At 38.4% G+C, this 21,651-nt stretch overlaps 1 protein-coding gene across 1 annotated transcript; it reads left to right on the top strand.

The window, feature by feature from the left end:
- The first annotated feature begins 12,192 nt into the window (after positions 1-12,192).
- Positions 12,193-20,360, top strand: LOC107568803 (homeobox protein MOX-2-like). The gene is made up of 3 exons (XM_016254789.1): positions 12,193-12,829; positions 16,167-16,339; positions 19,725-20,360. Exons 1-3 carry the CDS (start codon positions 12,340-12,342, stop codon positions 19,944-19,946), a joined length of 885 nt encoding a protein of 294 aa, XP_016110275.1. The 5' UTR covers positions 12,193-12,339; the 3' UTR covers positions 19,947-20,360.
- Positions 20,361-21,651: the final 1,291 nt, after the last annotated feature.

Here is a 21,651-nt window from a genome sequence, read left to right as displayed (position 1 = left end):
ACGGACTGGTCGAACGCTTCAATCAAACGCTCAAGCAGATGTTGAGACGGGTGGTCGCGGAGGATAAACGCGACTGGGACCTGATGCTCCCCTATGTCCTTTTCGGGATCCGCGAAGTCCCGCAGGCCTCAACTGGCTTCACCCCCTTCGAGCTCCTCTTTGGCCGGCAACCCCGCGGCCTCCTGGATGTGGCGAAGGAAGCCTGGGAGCAGCAGCCGGCAACCCATCGCTCTGTCATCGAGCATGTAAAACAGATGAGGGAAAGGATCGACCGGGTCATGCCATTAGTCCGGGAACACCTGACGAAGGCGCAACAGGCCTAACAGCGCCACTATAACCGGGCAGCCCAGCCACGGGAGTTCCAGCACAGAGACCGAGTCATGGTCCTAGTCCCCAACGAGGCCTGCAAATTCCTGGCCACCTGGCAGGGTCCCTATACGGTTAGTTAGTTTAGTTTATTGTCCTTTCGGAAATTCTTTTTGTATCTGTGGCAACTCTTCAGTGATCAACAATAATTAACAATACAAACATCAACAGGTTACAACACATCACATATAAATACAACCAGCATCAAACAACATCCCTCTCACAACAACAGAATCACTGCCATAGATATAAATTGACAACTGTGACATCACAAAAATGTATTTAACAGAGCTATACTGGATGCTATAAAAGATCTTTGTGCACGGGCAGTCCGTAATAATGGTACCCTGTACCTTCGACCAGATGGTAATAAATCACATTCACCACAAAGAGGATGAGATGCATCGTGAAGAATTGTATGGCTTTTCCTCACAGCTCGAGATTCACATAGTTTTATCAGACTAAGGTGTTGTTTACCTGCAATCTTACTAGCCATGTTAACAATTTTATTTAGTTTGTTTTTATTTACTACTGACAGTGAGAAATACCAAGCAACACAGCTGAAAGTCAAGATACTCTCCACAAATGAATGATAGAATAGAGCCAACTGTAATAATTTTAACTCAGTTGTAAGGGAATTAATTATTATTATTATTATTGATTCAGGTTTTGATAGGACTCGGATTTGAAGAGTCTAATTCAACCTGATTCGAATTGCTTCTAAATTTGATAGTTTACACTCTTATCAGATACTCGGCCAGCGAGAAGTTGATGTCAGTGTATATTACTAATTGAATATGTAAATTTTGTATTCTCCCTGGCCACGGGTGAAATACAATTATGATAATTTGTCAGCTCTTAAGAGAAGTAATTATTATGAGTAAGCTACGAGCTAGGCAGCAAGCAAGGAACTTTTGGCAATAGAGTTGACACTGAAATTATATGACACCAGACAATTGAGTATTTATAAATGAAACATGAAATTTATTGGCTATTCTAGATTACATAAACTTAAGCTAAAACACACAAACATACAGTTCAGAGGAAGGAAAGTCTGTTAACGGAGTTCTGAGTTTCATAGTTCTACCTCGTTTTCACGAGTGATGTAAATTCACCTTAAGAATTCACAGAGCAAAGAATCTAAAATTCACCAGTTCAGCAGATCATAGAAATGTTGTTTACTTGCGTTCCGCTGGTTGACAGCTGAGGTGACTCCGTGGCTGATGCGGGCTTCCTGGAGGTCTTTGAGGGAAACCCCGTTACTGATTGGTCAGTGACGTCAGAATGACGTCCTTTGGGAAACCCCTCGTTGGTTTGTGATGAAGCAGAAGCATGAGAAGTTCTGCCGAAAGTCTTAGTTTGCACGACTTTCAGTTCTTTGAAGATTTCAACGAAGTATCACTGAAGTGTTGAGTTTGAGATGTGGTAGTCGCTTTTGATGTTAAACGCGTGAGCACACGTGTGGTGCTCTAACACAGCGACAGGTGAGAGCAGGAGAAGAAGCAAGCAAGCAAGGAGTCTGTCCTGCATTGGGGTTTTGCTCTGTGGCATAAGTCTGTCCCCTGACGCTGGCTTCCAATCGACTTCTTGCGGGGCGGAGCGTGCATACATTAACAAGAGGCTTTAATTCATCACATGAGGACACCATCTATAAAAGTTGTGTTAATACTCATATAAAGTCTCTTAAAAGCAAGCATTGTACATACTAGTAAAGTTTACTTCATTTCAGCATTCTGCATTTGTGGTTTTCATTCGTTCAAGATTAAACTTCACATATTTCACATTTTAATATCCTTATCTCCTAAAAAGGGGTAATTAAACACTGGTTAAAATTTGCCTAATTTCTTTTTGCATTACTTTAACCTGTGCTCTATCGCCTGTCTGAAAAGCTTGCTTTTTCTTCTTCAATGCTGCTTTTAATTCCCCATTTATCCATGGCTTGTCATTTGGATACCTTTTAATACATTTAGTTTTAATGACATTAGCCACACAAAAATTCATATAATCTGTCACCACATTATTTAGCTCATTTATGTCTTCACTAGTATCTATAAAGACATGCCATGCTGTACAATCAAAACATCCTCTAAGACAGTCCACAGATTCCTCATTCCATATCTGGATGGTTCTCAGCTCAGGCTTGCTGGTTTTAAGCCGCTGTTTATAAAGAGGAACCAGATGTATCACATTGTGGTCTGAATCACCCAAGGGTGGTTTTGAGTACCCCTTATACGCATTCTTAATATTTCCAAAACACAAATCAAGTACCCTTTCTCCCCTAGTGGGACAAGAAATGGACTGATAAAAATGAGGCAGTACATGCGCTATAGAACAACCATTAAAATCCCCCAGTACAAATTTAGGAGCGTCTGGTGCAATGTTTTCCAACCAAGCAACAACATCATATATAAGGTTTGCCGCAGCCTGGAAGTTTGCCCATGGATGAATATAGATGACAGGTATAAACAGTTGTCCAAACTCCCTAGGGAGGTAAAAGGGTCTAAATGACAAGGACAGAAGTTCAATATCTTCAGAACAGTAAGACTCCCGCACTGTGTAGTTCTTGCACCATCTCTCATTTACGTAGACGCACACACCTCTACCAACTTTCTTCCCAGTTACAAGTGGATCACGATCAGTTCTCACAGGATCACTGAAACCCGCAACCCGAAGTAAAAAGTTACCAATCGTGTCTTTAAGCCATGTTTCTGTAAAATCACAGCAAACAACTGTCTCTATACTCAGTGAAATACCTCACAGCCGACTGAAGTTCCGGTAGTTGCTTGGAAAGAGACCGTGTATTGGCAAATATCACTGTCGGTAGAGGCAGTTTGTTACCTCGGGCCCGGACCTTCAGCCTCACCCCGGCATGCCGACCTCTCCTCCGTCTCCTTATTGTTTTATTCCCCCTTGTACACTCTCTTGGTAATTCCAGTGAAATTCGATCACCATGTTGTCTCAGCTGCCAGAGTTGTTCCCGACTATAGTGTAAAACCCCAGTAACAGGGCCAGTCTGCTCAACGGCGTGCTCTCCAGTTGTTAGGATCTGTGTCGCGACTGGTAGCAGCAAATAAGCATTGAACATCAGCCCGTACAGAAGCACTGCAAGACGCTTCTTTGAAGGCCCCAATAGGTTTCAAATACCAAATAAACAAAACAAAACAAAATAAAACAAGACGAAACAAACAAACTCAGCTGATGTGCCACAGAAGCTCGTCGCCACCGTGCAGCGCCGGAAGTAGATCTATCTGGTGCTGGAGAAGATTGGGCCGGTGACGTACCAAATGCGTCAGCCAGGAAGGAGGAGAGCCGAGCAGCTCTACCACATTAACCTCCTGGAGAAGTGGATGGGGACTAGAGACCAGCTCGCGGCCCTCGCAATCTCTGATCCCGTGGTTGTTGACGTCAACCCCCACCTCTCGGCTGCCCAGAAGAGGGAGCTGCAGCACCTGGTCAGTCAGTTCTCTGTGTTCTCCTCTCTTCCCGGGCGGACCAATGTCCTGCAGCACGACATCCGGATGCCGCCAGGGATCATCGTCAGGCAATGGCCCTACCACGTCCCTGAGGCTCGTCGGCGAGCTATTGAGGAGGAAATTCAACAGATGCTGAAGTTGGGGGGGATAGAACCATCACGCAGCCCATGGGCCAGCCCCATCGTGATGGTCCCGAAACCGGACGGCACCCTCCGTTTCTGTAACGACTTCCGTCGTTGAATCCGAGTTCGACGGATACCCCATGCCTCGGGTGGATGAACTGTTTGACCGGCTGGGAAGGGCCCGGTATATCTCTACATTGGACCTCACCAAAGGCTACTGGCAGGTACCCCTCTCTGAGAATGCCAAACCTAAGACTGCTTTCTCTACCCCTAGTGGCCACTGGCAGTACCGGACCCATCCTTTTGGCCTCCACGGGGCACCCGCCACGTTCCAGCGGATGATGGACATCCTGTTGCGGCCCCATCAGGCCTACGGCGTGGCCTATCTGGACGACGTCGTGATCCACTCCGAGGCACCCGCTACGTTCCAGCGGATGATGGACATCCTGTTGCGGCCCCATCAGGCCTACGGCGTGGCCTATCTGGACGACGTCGTGATCCACTCCGAGGCATGGGAAGACCACCTGGACTGGTTACGGAGGGTGCTCTCGGAGCTCCGGAGGGCTGGACTCACCGCCAACCCTCGCAAATGCCACCTTGCCCTCTCCGAGGCGAAGGACCTGGGTTTCCAGGTGGGACGGGGTCTCATTCAGCCGCAGGAGAAGAACGGTACGCTCCGCGGTACGCTCCGCTCCGAGACAAAGACCCAGGTACGAGCCTTTCTAGGGTTGGCGGGGTATTATCACTGCTTCATCCCCTACTTCTCCTCTTTAGCCGACTCCCTGACAGACTTGACCAGGAAGGGGCAGCCGGAGAAGGTACAATGGACACCAGCAGCGGAGGAGGCCTTCCAGAGGGTGAAGGGGGCCCTCATCTCGGAGCCCGTCCTCCGAGCCCCGGACTTTAGCTGCCCCTTCCTGCTGCAGACGGATGCCTCTGACACAGGACTGGGAGCCGTCCTGTCACAGATCCAGGAGGGTGAGGAGCATCCGATCATCTACATCAGCAGGAAGCTGATCCCGGCCGAGAGGACCCCGTGCCATCTAGGAGATTCTTCCATGAGACTGAGCACTAACTCGCCCTCTCATTTTTCCCACAGAAAGCAGCGTGTGACCGACCAGCCCCACAGGAGCACTGCACGGACCCTCTGCACTGGGAAGACGGAAGAGAGCACTCACGGCACCGGAGCACCTACCTGGACCTTTCTCACTAGCACCCATCCCCCCAATAAATCCACCCTCCGGGGTATTGATTGAGATTACTTGTCGTGTGATTCTTCACCCCGTTACAATACCTTTGAGAGAACCCTAGCAGAACATTGTGAGAATGTTCCCTGTTACCTTGGAAGTGACATACGATGTTCTTTTTGTGCCACAATTCTGCATTTCTTCTCAAGTGAGTCATTGAATCATCCAGTCAACCAATTAGTAAAAATTATATTCAATAATATAAAGCATATTCAGTATCCTTTATTAAAATTTGTGTGTACAAATCTCCCAAGAGACACACCACTGTGTGTGACGTTCTCTGAAGCTTTTAAACAAAACAGACAATAAAAGCATATGTGATTATAGTATTTTAGGTAGCATCATGTAGATTTTCTCTTATTCAGTTATGTAGATTTATGTCATGTAAACACATCATCAGGTTAATCTAGCTTTATCTGGTGTAAGTATGTGTGTTTGTGTCTGCAACTGAGTGTACTTGCATTGACAGATTCTTACAAAGTGTATGGAGAAGGCATTGGCAGATAGAAACTGTTTGTATACAGTATAAAAAAAGACAGAGATGGAGCATGTGTTACACTTGTGGTTTGCTCTTTCCTCTTTTTTTCTTCTAGATTAATCAGCGACCACAAGAGGTGAACCCTTTTCCCCGTAAACATGGCATGGTGGTGTGACACGGCTCATTAGCAAAGAAAATGGTGTATTCAGAGCAATGTGATTGTGGCTTTCTGTTAAGAGCTCACATATTTACAGGCCCCAGCATCGCTACAGCAGGATGGTGCCAGCCGCAAATAATGTTTACACTTAATCTTCCAACAGAATTAGCGTTCTGAGGGCTAAAATAGTAAATTAACCGGCCTGATTACAGAAAAAAATGCAAGCAGTCATTAGCTGGATGAATGAAGCGTTTAGCCTATGTTGGTACGCTGTTTGAAAAGGCATGATTTCCTAAACTTTAACATGTAAACACTTGTTGCTGGATGAGGAAAGCGTCTGTTGGTATCTTCTGCTAGTTTTCTTTCACTAGAGATACATGTTCAGTTTGTCAATGTGTCAAATAGATTAGCAATTTCCATGGAAGACATTTTGTTCTGGTTTTAAACATTTAAACAGAGTTTGTTGTTGTTAAATATTTATAAATAATAGTTTGACTAGAAATTTGTTCTGGGCTGAAGGATTTTCTGAGACTGCAAAAGGTCTAACAACCAAAGTGCTTCCCCATTAATTTACATGGTGCGCACAGTACAAATGAAGGCAGCATTTGAGCTTCCTGTAATTTGAGCCTCAGTAACCCCATCATAACGGAAGCATTTTGAGGAACTTTTTTATTTTATTTTATAATAATATTTTATTTTAATTGAGCAAAGGATGCAGGAAATTGACATTTAAATCATGTTCTTTTGAACTTTATATTCATCAAAGAATCTTGAAATGTATCACAGTTTCCAGAGTTTACAAAATAATATCTAACACATTGATAAGAAAGAAATGTTTCTTGAGCAGCAAATCAGTTTATTAGAAGGATTTCTGAGAGATCACGTGACACTGAAGTATGGAAGACTATATAGGCTCATTCGAAATACGTGCCTCTAAATACATTTCTGCAAAACTATCCCTATATAAAAAACGTGCCTATACATATGATGAATGTGAGTTTATATCACGCAATTCTGCCTTTATGACTCACAATTGCAAGTTTAAATCTCACAATTCTGAGGGGAAAAAAATCTGAATTGCGTAAACACAGTTGTGAGAAATTGTGAGATAAAAAGTCACAATTACCTTTATTTTTATTTCTTTATTTTATTTTATTTTTGATTCAGTGATGGAAACCTTCCATACTGAAGACTGGAGTAAGCCTAATGATGCTGAAAAATCAGCTTTACAATCACAGGAATAAATTGTATGTATTCAAACAGAAAACTATTGAATAGTAATAATATTAAATAATAAAAATAGTAATAGTATTTCACAATATTTCAGTTTTTACTCTATTTTTGATTAAATAAATGCAGCCTTAGTGAGCATAAGAGACTTATGATATATTGAAGTTCTTTATATAATAGGGTAGGCCTATTTGTAGCACCTTAAAGGCTGCCTAAAGATTGAGGGTGTCTTTAACTTTTCACAGTGAATGTCAAATTATGATGAAAATATTCATAGCAGCCCCAGGCCTAGTAATCAGCAGTTTGACAGTGATTGTCCTTCACAGTTAGCAGTATTTTTAACAAGCAAATCCTAAATCTGTAAATCTCTAAGGAAAACTCCCCATAGAAGAGCAGTGAGGTAATGTGTCCTTCATGGTTTGATGTGTGAGTCCTGGTGGCTGTATTTTAGTAATGAACAAGAATGATTAAGGCACATAAACTTGAATTGAGATTGATGTCATGGCAGTAGAATCCCAGCGAGGAAAATTCTGAGATTGCGCCTGTTAAAGACATTTGTATGAAAATCATTAGCGTCAGCTCTGTGACTAAAAAGTATGGAGATGAAAAAGAAAGAAGAAAAAAAAGGTAGTGATACAAAACCCATAAGCAAAGTCAAATCTAGTTTAGGATCTGGGCCATTGCATGAAGAAGGGAAGCCATTAAATCATAAGATGTCAACTTGACTTTTCAGAATTATTTCTACTATTAGAACAACGTGTCGCACTGGAGGTAGAAAGCAAAGCTGGTATAGTCATAGTTCATTTTTTCCTTTTCAGTCACTAACATATGCCAGTATTCCATCTCTGTGGCCACCAGAAACAAATTCCATTTTAAAGGCATCGTTGAAGTGTAGGCTCTGCATGGAATGCATTAGTCTCAGCTCGTGTCATGAGTGCAGACCGATTGACTCTACAGGCTCAATCAGATAGTCTGGCTGAGGAAACACATACCCTCAGTTGTTATGTGTGTTTCAGGCTCTTTAAAACACAGTGAGTTTCAGATTAACTCTGATTGGATACTTTTTTTTCAATAAAGTTTTTTTTTATGTTTAATTTTAATTTCATAATTCTTGTAGCACAGTGGCCATTGCAAATACATCAGTAACAAGTTCGGTAACTAAATTATAAATCATTGATTTAATAAATGGGTTGGTGGAATTATTAGATGGTAGAAATGGTATGATGTAATCAATAAGTAATGGCAACATTTGTTTTTCCATTAAATTATCAAATTGGTTTAATTTCAACTTCATTTTTTTTTAAAGTTACACTATAGATTAAACTTAAAACATTTTTTTTTAACTAATTTCGACTGATTTAAAAAAAAAAAAATTTGCAACTAATGTAATATAATTTTAGTTGAAATAACTTTCACTGCCAGTTTGATTATTCTTAAAAATGTAAGTTGAAGTAGCTGGAATTAATTAATTGATTTATTTATAATAGTGTATATAGTACATAAAAATAAAAGAATAAATAAGAAATTAAAATATTAAAGATTACATGACATAAATGTTGATCTTGATCTTGACTGATATTTGTACACTTAAATACATTAAATATTTTTTTATATTTTATATGTCAAAATATTTAAGGTATTTAAATGTACATACAGAAAGCTGATTCCTTATACAGTTCAGCTATACAATGAAGTCACATTTTCTGTCATAAATACACATAAAATACAACTACATTTTTTATTTAAAATATTCCATTAATGTGTTTTTTAATCAATATATCATGTTCTCTGTCATGTTTTTATCATGTTAATTCAAATGAACATTTAAAAATTATTTTCAGTTGCATGTGTATTTGATATCTGTGAATATTTCAAGACATTTTTTTTTCCTTTTGTGAAACATTTGCAAAACAATTTCGCAAGTTATCAATTTTGCATTTGTGAATGGAGGTTTGAATAATCTTTTAAGATTTAGTGCTACTTTATAATAGCATTTATTTTAGACATTGAATTATTTTCATACACACAATGTTGATCAAGTATAATAATAACTAGAAAGAATATCAAAGTGTTGAAGAATGGATTTTGTTGGATCGTATGACAACATTTTTTATTTTAATAGCAGTATTGCTACACAAAGTGACTCAAGCGTAACAGGGATTTCTGAAGACTCTATATTTTCTCAGTCTTTATGTGTTAATATGAAACGCATCACTTCCTCCTCCTTCGACTCCTTTCACCCTCTCATTACAAAGCAGTGCACATTACACTAAAGCCTCTTAGAGTATCCTATTGGAAATGTCTGTCTGAGGTCTGGCATTAACAGATACCAGAGTTAGTGTTTTCATCTCTGAGCTCCTTTTCCACTCGGCTAATGAATGTCACGGGGCCTTTTAAAAAGTAGAATGTGTTTTAAAATCATCCGAACAGAGTGACACGAAAATTACAATGTATAGAATGACAAACCGATGCAATCTTAAAGACTACAAATAACATTATGAAACACATGACACTAAATCACTATTATCACTCAAACTTCCAATTTGCTTCCAAAACGACAAAAATAAAATCCCAGAAAGCATCGCCGCTCTATTTTAACAATCATCTGTCTGGTTTTACTCTCATACATGTCTGATTGACTCTGACAGGCTGGAGAGGCCTCTTCAAAATCCAACAAAATCTAATAAGTATTAGCCTGTCAGACAAGCTCAACCTTGTGTCACACACACGTTCAACAACTGGCCACCAGGTGAGAGGACTCACCTGCAGAAAATCCCTTCTCCCCGGGGAACTGTCAAATTAGCAGTTAGCTATTATGGAGGCTTAGGCCTTGGACCCGCAGAGAGCGAGAGAACGAGGAACTAAAAGACAGGAGACTCGCATAACTGCTCAGAGGCCTGGGGGCAATGACATGGCGCAGGGTCTGAGGCAAAACCCAAACCATATGAACATTAATACGCACCCGGGGGCCATTCTCGGAGATTACTTTACATAACGACTAATTGGCCTAATTTGTTAAATAAACACTATATTTTCTTTTGAAGCTTAATACAGGACCACTGAACATAACAGTCACTCTGAGTCGAGCAGCAACACCCACATCGGATCTTGGTGGTCTGCTAAAGTCATTTCCCCTCAAAATGAACCTTATTTCCTCTCTGGGTTCAGGCACATGTGCATGTTCGGTTCGCCACAGTCATCTAAATGTAGAGATAGAGCTGAATGTAAAGGACGCGTGGACAAGATCGACAGCGGTCAATATTTCTGAACTACAAAGCATAAGTTATTGAATTGCAAAGTTTGGGTTGAAAACAGAACAGCTAATGTCTGTGTAAAATACTGCTGCCTTTTCAAGCTAATACTGCTGGGTGGAAAGTCTACAACTAGCTACTTTTTATTTGATTTATTATTATTATATTTTTACACCAGCTGAGCTACACTGCTCATAAAAGTGTTAAATTACCAGTCCAAGCGAGTTCTGGATTCAGTAAAACTGGGCTAAAAGTATTATTTTTATCCACTAAAGAATCCCAATGCCTTTTATTTTTAATTAAATGTACAGCTAAGTAATCATGGACAAGAGTTGCAAAAAATTATTCTGAAATTATAAACAATGAACTTGCCACAAGACTATATTTTAATAGCTTTATTAGACATTGAAAGGAGATTAAATGTGTTTTCCCTGTTTTTCCAGCATCTTTGTAATTACAGTGCATTCATGAGCAACACTTTCTTCAGCAAGTTTCCACCAAATAAAAAAATTAGATCCTTTATGATCTCTGCATTGCTGTGAGTTGTTATTTCATTGTGGCTGAAATCTATAAAGTGAAATTAAAATGGTGAAAAAAAAGGATTGCTCCTCCAACCAATAACATTCATTTGATTGTTCTGAATTTTTGCTGTATGAAAATTGAATGAAAGTCAATAAAATTGTTTTTGTTTTCAGTAACATGTTCATTAAAATATGTACTTTTCCTGTACTGTCAGCTTAGATCATTAAATGAGTTTTCATGCCTTGCTCAAACCCAAACACATTTGTGACACAAACGCTCTTTCAAGTTTTCGGTTTCACTGAGCATTCTGGCAGAGAATTATGGCTTTCCATCTGAGAAATACACATGAGAATGAACGGCATCTGTGTTCTCAAGGATATTTTTATGCAAGTGACCAGCAAAACTCCAGCGTATCTGTTGCTAGATAGATTTATAGAAATCTGCTTATCGTTTTATGTCTGCAACAGCAAGATTAGTTTGCCATTTGGATTAGTTTTATATTTCTGAAATATTGCAGGGTAGACAGACTGTCGGTATTGAATTTGATTAGTTGTGTTAATGAATTTAATTCAAAATACAACATCTTTTTTTCTGTGCTTTTCCTTTTAACAGATTTTATCCACAATATAATCCATATTCCATATTCCATAATTTTTATTCTGTCACATGCATTTAAGCTGTTATGTCAAATATTGTAGTTGTGCTGATATTTTAGTGGATAAATTATCCTTTATTCCGAATTCATTCCATAAATTTACAAGATGATGCTGTCAATGTAGATGATTTTGGGTAAATGTGCAGACAGATAGACACCGGATAGCACCCCATAACCCCTCACCCCATTGCCCGTCCCACCCCTAAGACCCCCATTACCCCTTCGATCCATTCCACACTCACTTTTTGGCTGCTTATGCAAATCATTTCTCAGAAAAAGTGTCCGTGGGATCGGATAGCCCGGGTCCAAAATATCATACCCCAGTTTTCACGAGCCCGGAACTAGTTGGCTGGCCTCAAACTTATTGTACCTTGCCGTTCTGGAGGAAGATTGTATGCATGTGGTCAGTAGCGAGGAGCCTGCGACCCAACCTCCCTCTCATGTTACGCCCTATATATATAACATCCATTCCTCCAGCACCTCGGTTCAACCCCCCTTCCCTCGTTCCCTCACTCCAACTCCACTTCTCTAGAAGCGCTGTATCCAGTCGGGCCCAGACGGCTCTGTCTTTCCCTCTCCTTCTTTCTCTCTCTCTCTCTCCTGTCTGTCACCCGAGCTTCCTCTTGCAGGCTGTGTGTGTTTACCCTCTTTTTCGGCCTGGCAACGGGCTGCATGCTCAGGATTACCGGAGGCCTTGCCTTTCATCGCTGCCCGCCCCCTCTTCCTTTCGCCGTTGTCTCCTGGACTACGGTGGCCACGGGTGTGAGGCTGTGTGATTTTGGGGGTTCCCTGGTTTCCTGCTCACGGAGTTAAGTGGATTTGTAGATACTATAGAGACATGGATCACTCTTTGTTCGCATGCCTTCGGAGCCCGTATGCCCCGTCCCAAGCCTTGCACCCAGCGTTCACCCAGTCCTCCCTTGCCCTGCACGGCCGCTCTGACCACATTTCCTACCCCGACCTCCCGGGACCCTCGCCGCCCTGCAGCTACGCGGGGGAGGAGGGTGGCTTCGGAGGACCTCATCTCAGAGTTCACCCCGCTCCGCAGCATCCACACCACTCACAGCATCAGCCTTCCTGGCATGTGCCGCAGATGCCGTCGATCAACAGCGAGCGCCACGGCCTCTGCCTGCCGCACCCTGATGCCGCGGCTCCAGAACTGTGCGGTGCAGGAGGAGCAGGTTCGCAGGGCCTTTGCACGGGGAACCCAGCACTCTCTGGAAGTGACCCTTCTGGGGTGTCGTGTGTGTCTGGAGAATACGGGAGACAAACCATGTCACCTGTTGAGCCGGAGCGACGGAATAGCAAAGGAAAGAGTGACAGTTCAGGTACGCAACTCAAAACGTTTTCTTCCGTGTTCATATGCATTCAGTAAAAAAGGCAGTGTGAACTTGATTTTATTTCTTTATTTTTTTATAGTTAATCAATTATTATGATTATTACAGTATGAATAATTCAAGTGTTTTCCATGACTCAAGAACTGAATATTGTTTCTTTTATTACTCATCAGATTTATTCAGAATAGTAAAAGACTTTTATCAATCACAAATAATTTTTTTTTTTTAATAATATTTGTTGTATTGTTTATTTTCTGTAATCTGTACTCAGAACTGAGATTTGGAGTTTAATTGTGATAATGTATTTGAATAAATATTAAGGAGAAATGCATCCATACACCAAATTATATGTTTAGAAAATAATTTTGTTTTATTTTAATAGTTTATTGTGTAATATTCAGAAAGAATTCAAAGATTAATGTACCATTACATTTTGACATAAATAAAATGATTTAAAATAGGAAAATAATTATCAAAGAATTAAATAACTTTATTTTAAACTTCAAATTTCAAATAACAATTAAGATATTTTTATTTATACAGTTTAGTCCATATCAAGACAATTTCAACAAAAATGGTCTGCCGCACTGTAACAAATTATTTTTCAAAGTTATTTAAATCAATGTGTTACTTGTCATTTCATTGTAATTTGTGAAATTTATTTGCAGTTTCTGAGTGGAAAAGTAAATCCTACACCATTTATTTTCATTCATCATTTCATACAACTGTTCTCTGTTAGAAAAGACATAAGCAAAAGAGTGTCAATAATTTTTACATCTGACGTTGAGATCAAATCCACGCAGACACAAACCACTCTAATCCATCCATGAACCGTGTAGAGGAACGTGCAAAATTTACAAATAAATCAAACTGAGTAGTTGTTATAAATATGGTCAAAAGCAGCTTGATATTTCGTAGTCTTTTAGAGAGAATGCTTCATGATATGAGAACAAATTTAAGGTTCATTAAACAAAATGCAGGGCCAGAATCCTGACTTGGCTGGACACGGCACAGTAGTGTTTTAATAGCAGGGCCTGCTGCTGTAGGGCTGCTCTGTTACTTTCTCTCATCAGTCTCAGAGGTGTAAGTCACTCTGGCATTTACCCTTAGGTCTTTAATAGACCACAGGTGAAAGCCGCTGTTAAATGCTCACACTGCCCGCAGCTGCGCTTTTGATACCCCCAAACACATACACACCATTTACGGCTGGGGAAAACAGTTAAAGTTGCAGCTGAAGAATTTGTATTTAAACGTAATCTTTCAAGAACAATGGAAAATGTCACACCTAGTGGTCTAAGTGGTTTGACACTGACATACAGTATTTAAATCGGCGCAGAAAATGTAACTTGGTTGTTTTGCACGAACACACAGATCTTGCCGTATAAAGTGGAATTGTGAACAGAGTGAATGTCTTCAGGAAAAAGGTCACTTCTGTGTTTAAAAAGATTTAGTTAACTTTTTTTCACCTTTACACTAGATGAACTGAATTACTCCTGCTTATACTATACATCTAAGATTGTTTTCTGTCAGTTTAGTCATGCCATGAAGGGGCAGTCACTTTTCAGCCAGGTGCCTGTAATTTATGGCATGATGGCATACTGATGGATATGCCCAATGGTAGTAGAAATTTCCAGAAGGCTCCTGTTGGCTCTTGCTGTGCCTTTATACCAAATCCAGTTTCCTCCAGTCTGTTGGCAGTTATCAAAGCCGGTGTGGTTTCCATTTAGAGCCGTGTCACATAACCAGATATTGCAGCGATAGGCTGAACAGATTATAGATTATTCCGAAAAGTGATGTTGGATATGAAATATGAGTTTCAAATCTTATAATCTTGTGTTCTGTAAAAACCTCGGATTTCTAGAGCAGTTGTATTTTTATGCCCGTTTCAAAGGAACCAAAAATGTGACATCTAAATCACAACCATCCCTGAATGGCAAGCCAAAAGATATTCATTGGAAACATATTTTCCTTTAAAGAATTTTTTTGTATCAGACTCTCTCTGTCTATTAACTGATTAGTGTTTTCATTACGCTGTTAGTCACATAATTAAAAAAAGCAAACATTTTGAGATTTGAAGATTAGTTGGGTAGAAAAGAAAAGGGCTGTGTGTGAAATTCAAACTTACAGTACACTCTTAAAAATAAAGGTGCTTCACGATGCCATAGAAGAACCTTTTTGTCTAAATGGTTCCATAAAGAACCTTTAACATCTGAAGAACCTTTCTGTTTCACAAAAGGTTCTTTGTGGCAAAAGAAGGTTCTTCAGATTACAAAACCGTAATAAAGAGATGGTTCTTTAAAGAACCTTTGACTGAATGGTGCTTTGTGGAACCAAAAATGGTTCTTCTATGGCATCGCTTGAAGAACCTTTTGAAGCACCTTTATTTTTAAGAGTGTAGGCCTAAGAAAATGTACATAAAATTATAAGGAATTGTGTAATAATGGGAATGTTATTGGTTGCTATTCCCATATGTATACATTGCTGTGACCTGTGATTTGTTATCTATTAAAAAGCTATTTCTACCTGATCAATCCCTTAAATTTAGTTTTGTTGGAAAAACCTAATTGATTTAGGTTGATTTAGTGACTAAATAATATTTTAGATTGGAATAAAATCAGTTAATTTAGATGTTAACAAATAAAGTATTTTTTTTAAACAATTGCTTTAGCCAATTGCTATTCTAACATGGCAAAAATAATTATTGATAAAATAAAAATACAATCAATTATTTGCCCTGGAATTGACATATTTTGGTCATGATAATCTCTCATTTCTTTTATTCTTTATAATTTATTTTTAACTGTAGTATTTAAAGTAATAAATTATGAGATTAATTTTACCTCAATAATATAGATGCATCATAACTTTATATATTACTCTAACTATTAATATATTGTATGACAAGCCTCAATCAAGGTTGAATTTGATCATTTTTGGACCAATCAGAAATGTTCCTTGGGAAAGTTTCATGTTTTCTGTTAAAGGAGACGTGTGTGGAAAATGAAGAATAAATTGATCTGATTGTTGAAGAGTGTGAACGAAGCCCTGTTGATTCAGGCCAGATTTGAGAGCATGTGCTCCGTTCTCTGGCCCTTCTCCGCCTGCTAAAAACACCAGAGTCATATCGCCATAATAAAAGGTGATTGGCAGGCCAAATTGTTCCGCTTTCATTTTTATTTTTGTTCGTTTATTTTATTTCAGAGCCCTGCAGTTTATCACACCATCTTATTTTTTCACCCCTTTGCTTTCCCTTAATGTTTTTTTCTTTTCTCCTTTTCTTTTTCAGAGCATTTACAGTGGCTGGAAAGTGATCTGTTTTTCATTTCAGATTCCCAGGATGGGAGCTATAAGTCAGACGTGAGCAGTAAACCTAGGAAGGAGCGCACAGCCTTCACCAAGGAACAGATTCGAGAACTGGAATCAGAATTCGCTCACCACAACTATCTGACAAGGCTTAGACGTTACGAAATCGCTGTCAACCTTGACCTCACAGAGAGACAAGTACGTTCAATGCTGAGCCTGTTTTCACATGTTACCAACAGACATAACTCTGGCACTTCCATTGGCTTTGAAAATATTTCTTTGCTTGGCTGGTAAAAAAAAATAAAAAGGCTTTGCAAAGGCTGACTTCACTTAAAGTCGTATAAAGTGATAAACGCAATGCTAAATGTTAGTAAGTTTCAACAAATTATATAACATGACCTCATTTACTAATATAAATCTCAAAATATTTATCTTTTAAAGAGAAATTTTTTTACATAAAAAATTAGTTATGTGTTTTACACTGGGCTCTTTGTTGAGGGGTCCAGTCTATTTGTTAGGCTTGCTACTTAAAAAAAGAAAAAAAGAGGTAAATAAAAATGCATATTGAATCATGTAAATAATGACAGTGAAGTCTGATAAACTGTCTAATGTAGCCATGATGTTAAATCTCAGGTTCCAAGATACATTATATTTGATTTATGCATGTGAACACACTTTTTTTGTATATATTATAGGTTTCTTTGAATTTAAGAACATTTTTGAATGACTTTTATTAGATAAAACAGAGAGAAAGTGACAGAGAGAGAGAGAGAGAGAGAGGAACAACAGGAGTGGGACACGATCTAGGCTGGACTTGAACCAGGGTCCACATGCACATTTTTTATTGCATATTACATTCATTCAAAGGCATCCAATTTTCCCATCTGCTAATTAACTGCATTTGCAATCATATAAACCTTTCAAAATAGTGACAATGGAAAGCATATAGAGGAGACTGGGGCTAGTTGCAACAGAGGTGTATAGTATCTCAGTTACTATAAAATTTAGAGTAAAAACATTTTTTAACTTTTTTTTTTCAAACAAATTGAAAAGTATTTTCAATATTGAAATTACAATTTCTGTTGAATTGGGCATTTTTCAATTTCATAAATTTACTGGTCATACTTTATTGCAAAGACAGTAGTAGCTGTTTAATGGCAGACTTCATTGTGACAACTTGCCCCATAGACATGCCCTGTTGTTGAGGCATGTTGTCACAAAAATTCTGAATAATCATGGAATCATTTTAGTTTAGATAGATAGATAGATAGATAGATAGATAGATAGATAGATAGATAGATAGATAGATAGATAGATAGATAGATAGATAGATAGATAGATAGATAGATAGATAGATAGATAGATAGCTTCAAAATGGCCCACACATCCCACACAGCCATTCCAGAGTTTAGATTCATTCCAGCTGAGTCTTGACATAAAAAGAAGGTTTACTGTATATGCAACTCACTTAGGATTTGCATTTTTGTGTTTTATTCCCCTTTTTCTTTGCTACTCCTCCACACAACTGCTTCCTATCCAATAACTCCCAGCACAGATCCAATAAATTTGTGGATGTGGGTTGATCTCAGATCTTAAACAACAAAGTCTGAAAACCAACCGTTTCTGTGTACCTTCGCTGTATTATATTTATATTTATTCCACACACACACACACACAAATACTTTGAACTTTGAATATGTAGACAAATGCATACTGTTATGAAATAATATAAATGAAATGGGAAATGTGCACAGATCCGTAAAACCTGTAGTTACTAATCCAAAGAATTGCATAAAAAAAAAAAAGTGATCACACTTCATCTAACTGTTTTTGTCATGTAAGGTAATCTGCCGACTCAGTTAAAAGCTCACTCTAAAATACCTGTGCTGCGCTTCCTAAAATAACCCTCTCAGCCTGAAATAGTCCCCCTGTCAAGCCAGAGGTGGGGGGTGAGGCGCCGCCACTCGGTCCAGATCTGATTTAGGTAGCAGCTTGATCATCCCAGCGGAGGCACAAATACAGAGCAAAGTGTCAAGTCAGGACCTGGAACTTGGACCAATGAGCGACCAGGAGTTTTGCATCAGCACATAACTGACCAGGTGGAAATAGCCTAGAGAGCCAATGATAGTGCCCCACAGAGCCAATCATATTGCTGATCCACCAAACTTCCCAGAAATCTGCTCGAGAAGAAAAACACAAGAGTCCACCAGATCCACAGTTGCTTTAAAGACTAAAAGAAGATATGAAATTAGGTGTTTTAGTGGTCTATACGTGTGGGATCTGAGTGCTGTGTTGGCAGAAGTCTTTGAGAGAAATCTTTAAATCTGTCGCTCATCCAATCTGATACACGCATGTAGTTTGAAGGGAGTACTGATACAGAGGGCATGATGGTGGTTTTAGAGTGGGGGTCTGCGTGCCAAAACAACTCTTTCTGGAAAGTGCCATAGCACACACCCTAACACACGTTCCCACAAAGTGGCGTTGAGTTTCCCTGATGCAGATTTTGGGCTCTTGTGTTGCTAAGAGACCAATAAAGTCCCATAAATATTGTGCGTAATTGACTACTGTATAATAGCTTTGCCAAAAATGTATCTCCTAATAAGCAAACAACACTTATTTATTCATTTGTTTTTACTTGAATGATATTTGGTATACAACATTTATTTGTTCATAATTATTATTACAAGTATTCTTAATATAATACAGGGTTGGGAAAATTTCAGAATATAAGAATTGACTCCCTTGCAGTTGCAGAAAACAAAATTACTTATTTTTTTACCTACTGTAAACAATGCAAAATAAAAAAAATGTACCTCAAATAATTTGACATTTTTCTGAAATTGTTAAAATCCATTCAAAAACTGTTAAATTCAAAACATTTAAATGTTGCCAGACAGCAGCACAAATGTGTCCACAGTTTTCAGATAATGTAAAATAAATTAAAATAAAGATGTGTAATATGAAATAAATGCAAATACACAAAACTAAATATATAAAATTGTATTTAATATTATGATTATTCCGTTTAATTAAATAAAACATTGAATTAGAGCATTTGTTAAGTTCTTTCCTATAGTCAATGAAATGGTTAATTTATTAACTGTATGAAAATATTTATAAACGATATACAAATTTATATCAGTAGCTTTTTAAATTGCAAATCTAATGGAAATACCTCATATTTTGTGTGCAGGGTTGTTATCAAAAACTAAAATGTAAATGTTCATTAATTGGCAGAGGCAACATTTCAAATTTTTTGTTATATGTATAAACAATGTATTTATTTATTTATTTTTTAAAGCTAAAAGTTTAACTAAAATTAAAATGAAAACAGAAAATATAAAAATCTAATCTAATTCAAAATATTAACTAAATATATAATAGTATATCAATGATACCAAAATAACATTTATGGGCAATTCATACTGAGAAATACTATTGAGAAGTACTATTAAAAATGACACCATTTTTTTATTTCATTCCATTTTAATTCTACCTACTTGAATTTAAATGTGAAATAAAATTCTCCATCCTGTTTGCTTTCTACTTATGACTGCTTTAACAGTAATTCTCTTGCACGCAGGTAAAGGTGTGGTTCCAGAACAGACGGATGAAGTGGAAGCGGGTGAAGGGAGGTCAGCAGGGAGCCGCTGCGCGGGAGAAAGAACTGGTGAACGTAAGGAAAGAAACTCTCTTGCCTTCTGAGTTCTCCCCAGTGGTCGGACTGCACCATCCCATGGGTTCGCCCAGCAATGAGGACGACAGTCACGACAGTGACCAGAGCTCTGAGCACATGCATTTATGATGCCCACACTCCAGCTAGTCACAACCTGCCAATTTTCCTCAGGAATCAACTATGTTGGTACTCCGAAGGCTGTTAACGACTAGTTCTGGGCTGTGCTTTGTTATTTCATTCTGAGTGTTTAGGGTTTGTTCTTGGTCTGTGAAACAGACAGGGTTGCAAACCAGAGCTCAGCCCCCAGTGGCACCGAACTTTGAAGATTAAATGTAAGTTTGAATGTTGTAAACATTCCACATGAGTGCCTTGGAGAGGATTTTTGCACTGTTTAAATTTTTGCCCTAACGGTTTGCTACTGTATTTACACACAGTTTTTGATAAAAATACCATTAATTACAAACACATCGACATAGTCTGTGACAGCACAGAATAAGGATTATCTTAGTCTGTTTGTAAAGAAACAAAGGATGCCATTAATTGCAGCCTATTTTTTGATTAATTGATGAATTAAAATGAAACAATAGTTTTAGACTGATGTAAACATTTGATTTTAATAAACATTTAATTGAGAAGGATGCTGAAATAAAAATCACATTATGAGTATTTTTTTCACTTGCCTTGCCAGATTCTTGTGTACTTAAGGACTGCAAATAATGTTCCATGATCACTGAAGTCATTGAAGTCATTTAATTGAGTCATTAAAAAAACATTACACTACACTTCAAAAATTTGGGTTTGGTAAGATTTTTGTTAATGTTTTTGCAGAAATCTCCTATGCTCACCAAGGTTGCATTTACTTGATAAAAAATACAGTAAAGACAGTGATATTATGATATATTATTACAAGTTATTTGCTGTTGGTGTGATGTTTCTTTCTCTCCGACCACTTTGAATACCGTGGAAAGAAGTGGGATCTTAATATTTACCCTTATGTTGTTCCAAATCTGTATAATTTCTTTCTTCTGTGGAGCATAAGAAAATATTTTGTAGAATGTTGATAGCCAAAGTCAGTTCCCATTGACTTGATTGGTCAAATAAATAATGGAAGTCAGTTGGAACCGAAGCAGTTTGGTTACCACCTTTCTTTCTTTCTTTCTTTCTTTCTAAATGATGACAGAATTTAAAATTTAGTGTGGACTATCTTTTTAAAGGACAGTTCATGACTTGGGTATGAAAAATACACCACAGATCACAAACAAAGCTGAACACAAACACACACACAGGTAAACAAACAAGACTTTTTTTGTGTTTGTCTTTCCAAACAAACGTAATTTTGTACGAGTTTGTTGATTTGCTGTTGGTGTGATGTTTCTTTCTCTCCGACCACTTTGAATAACGTGGAAAGAAGTGGGATCTTAATATTTACCCTTATGTTGTTCCAAATCTGTATAATTTCTTTCTTCTGGGGAGCATAAGAAAATATTTTGTAGAATGTTGATAGCCAAAGTCAGTTCCCATTGACTTGATTGGTCAAATAAATAATGGAAGTCAGTTGGAATCGAAGCAGTTTGGTTACCACCTTTCTTTCTTTCTTTCTTTCTTTCTTTCTTTCTTTCTTTCTTTCTTTCTTTCTTTCTAAATGATGACAGAATTTAAAATTTAGTGTGGACTATCTTTTTAAAGGACAGTTTACCCAAAAAGATGTACTCACCCTCATGCTGTTCCGAACCTGTATGACTTTCCTTTTGGAAGAAATTTAGCGTGAACCGTCATTTTAAATCAGAAAGTTTAGTTCTTGTTGTTACAGACAAATGTCGCCCACAGCGATTAT

This window comes from Sinocyclocheilus grahami, unplaced genomic scaffold, assembly GCF_001515645.1.
Source record: "Sinocyclocheilus grahami isolate Dianchi unplaced genomic scaffold, SAMN03320097.WGS_v1.1 scaffold1281.1, whole genome shotgun sequence".
NCBI classification, from domain to species: Eukaryota; Metazoa; Chordata; class Actinopteri; order Cypriniformes; family Cyprinidae; genus Sinocyclocheilus; species Sinocyclocheilus grahami.
Note: the sequence above shows the minus strand (reverse complement) of the source record. Positions and strands in the feature narration are given on the sequence as shown.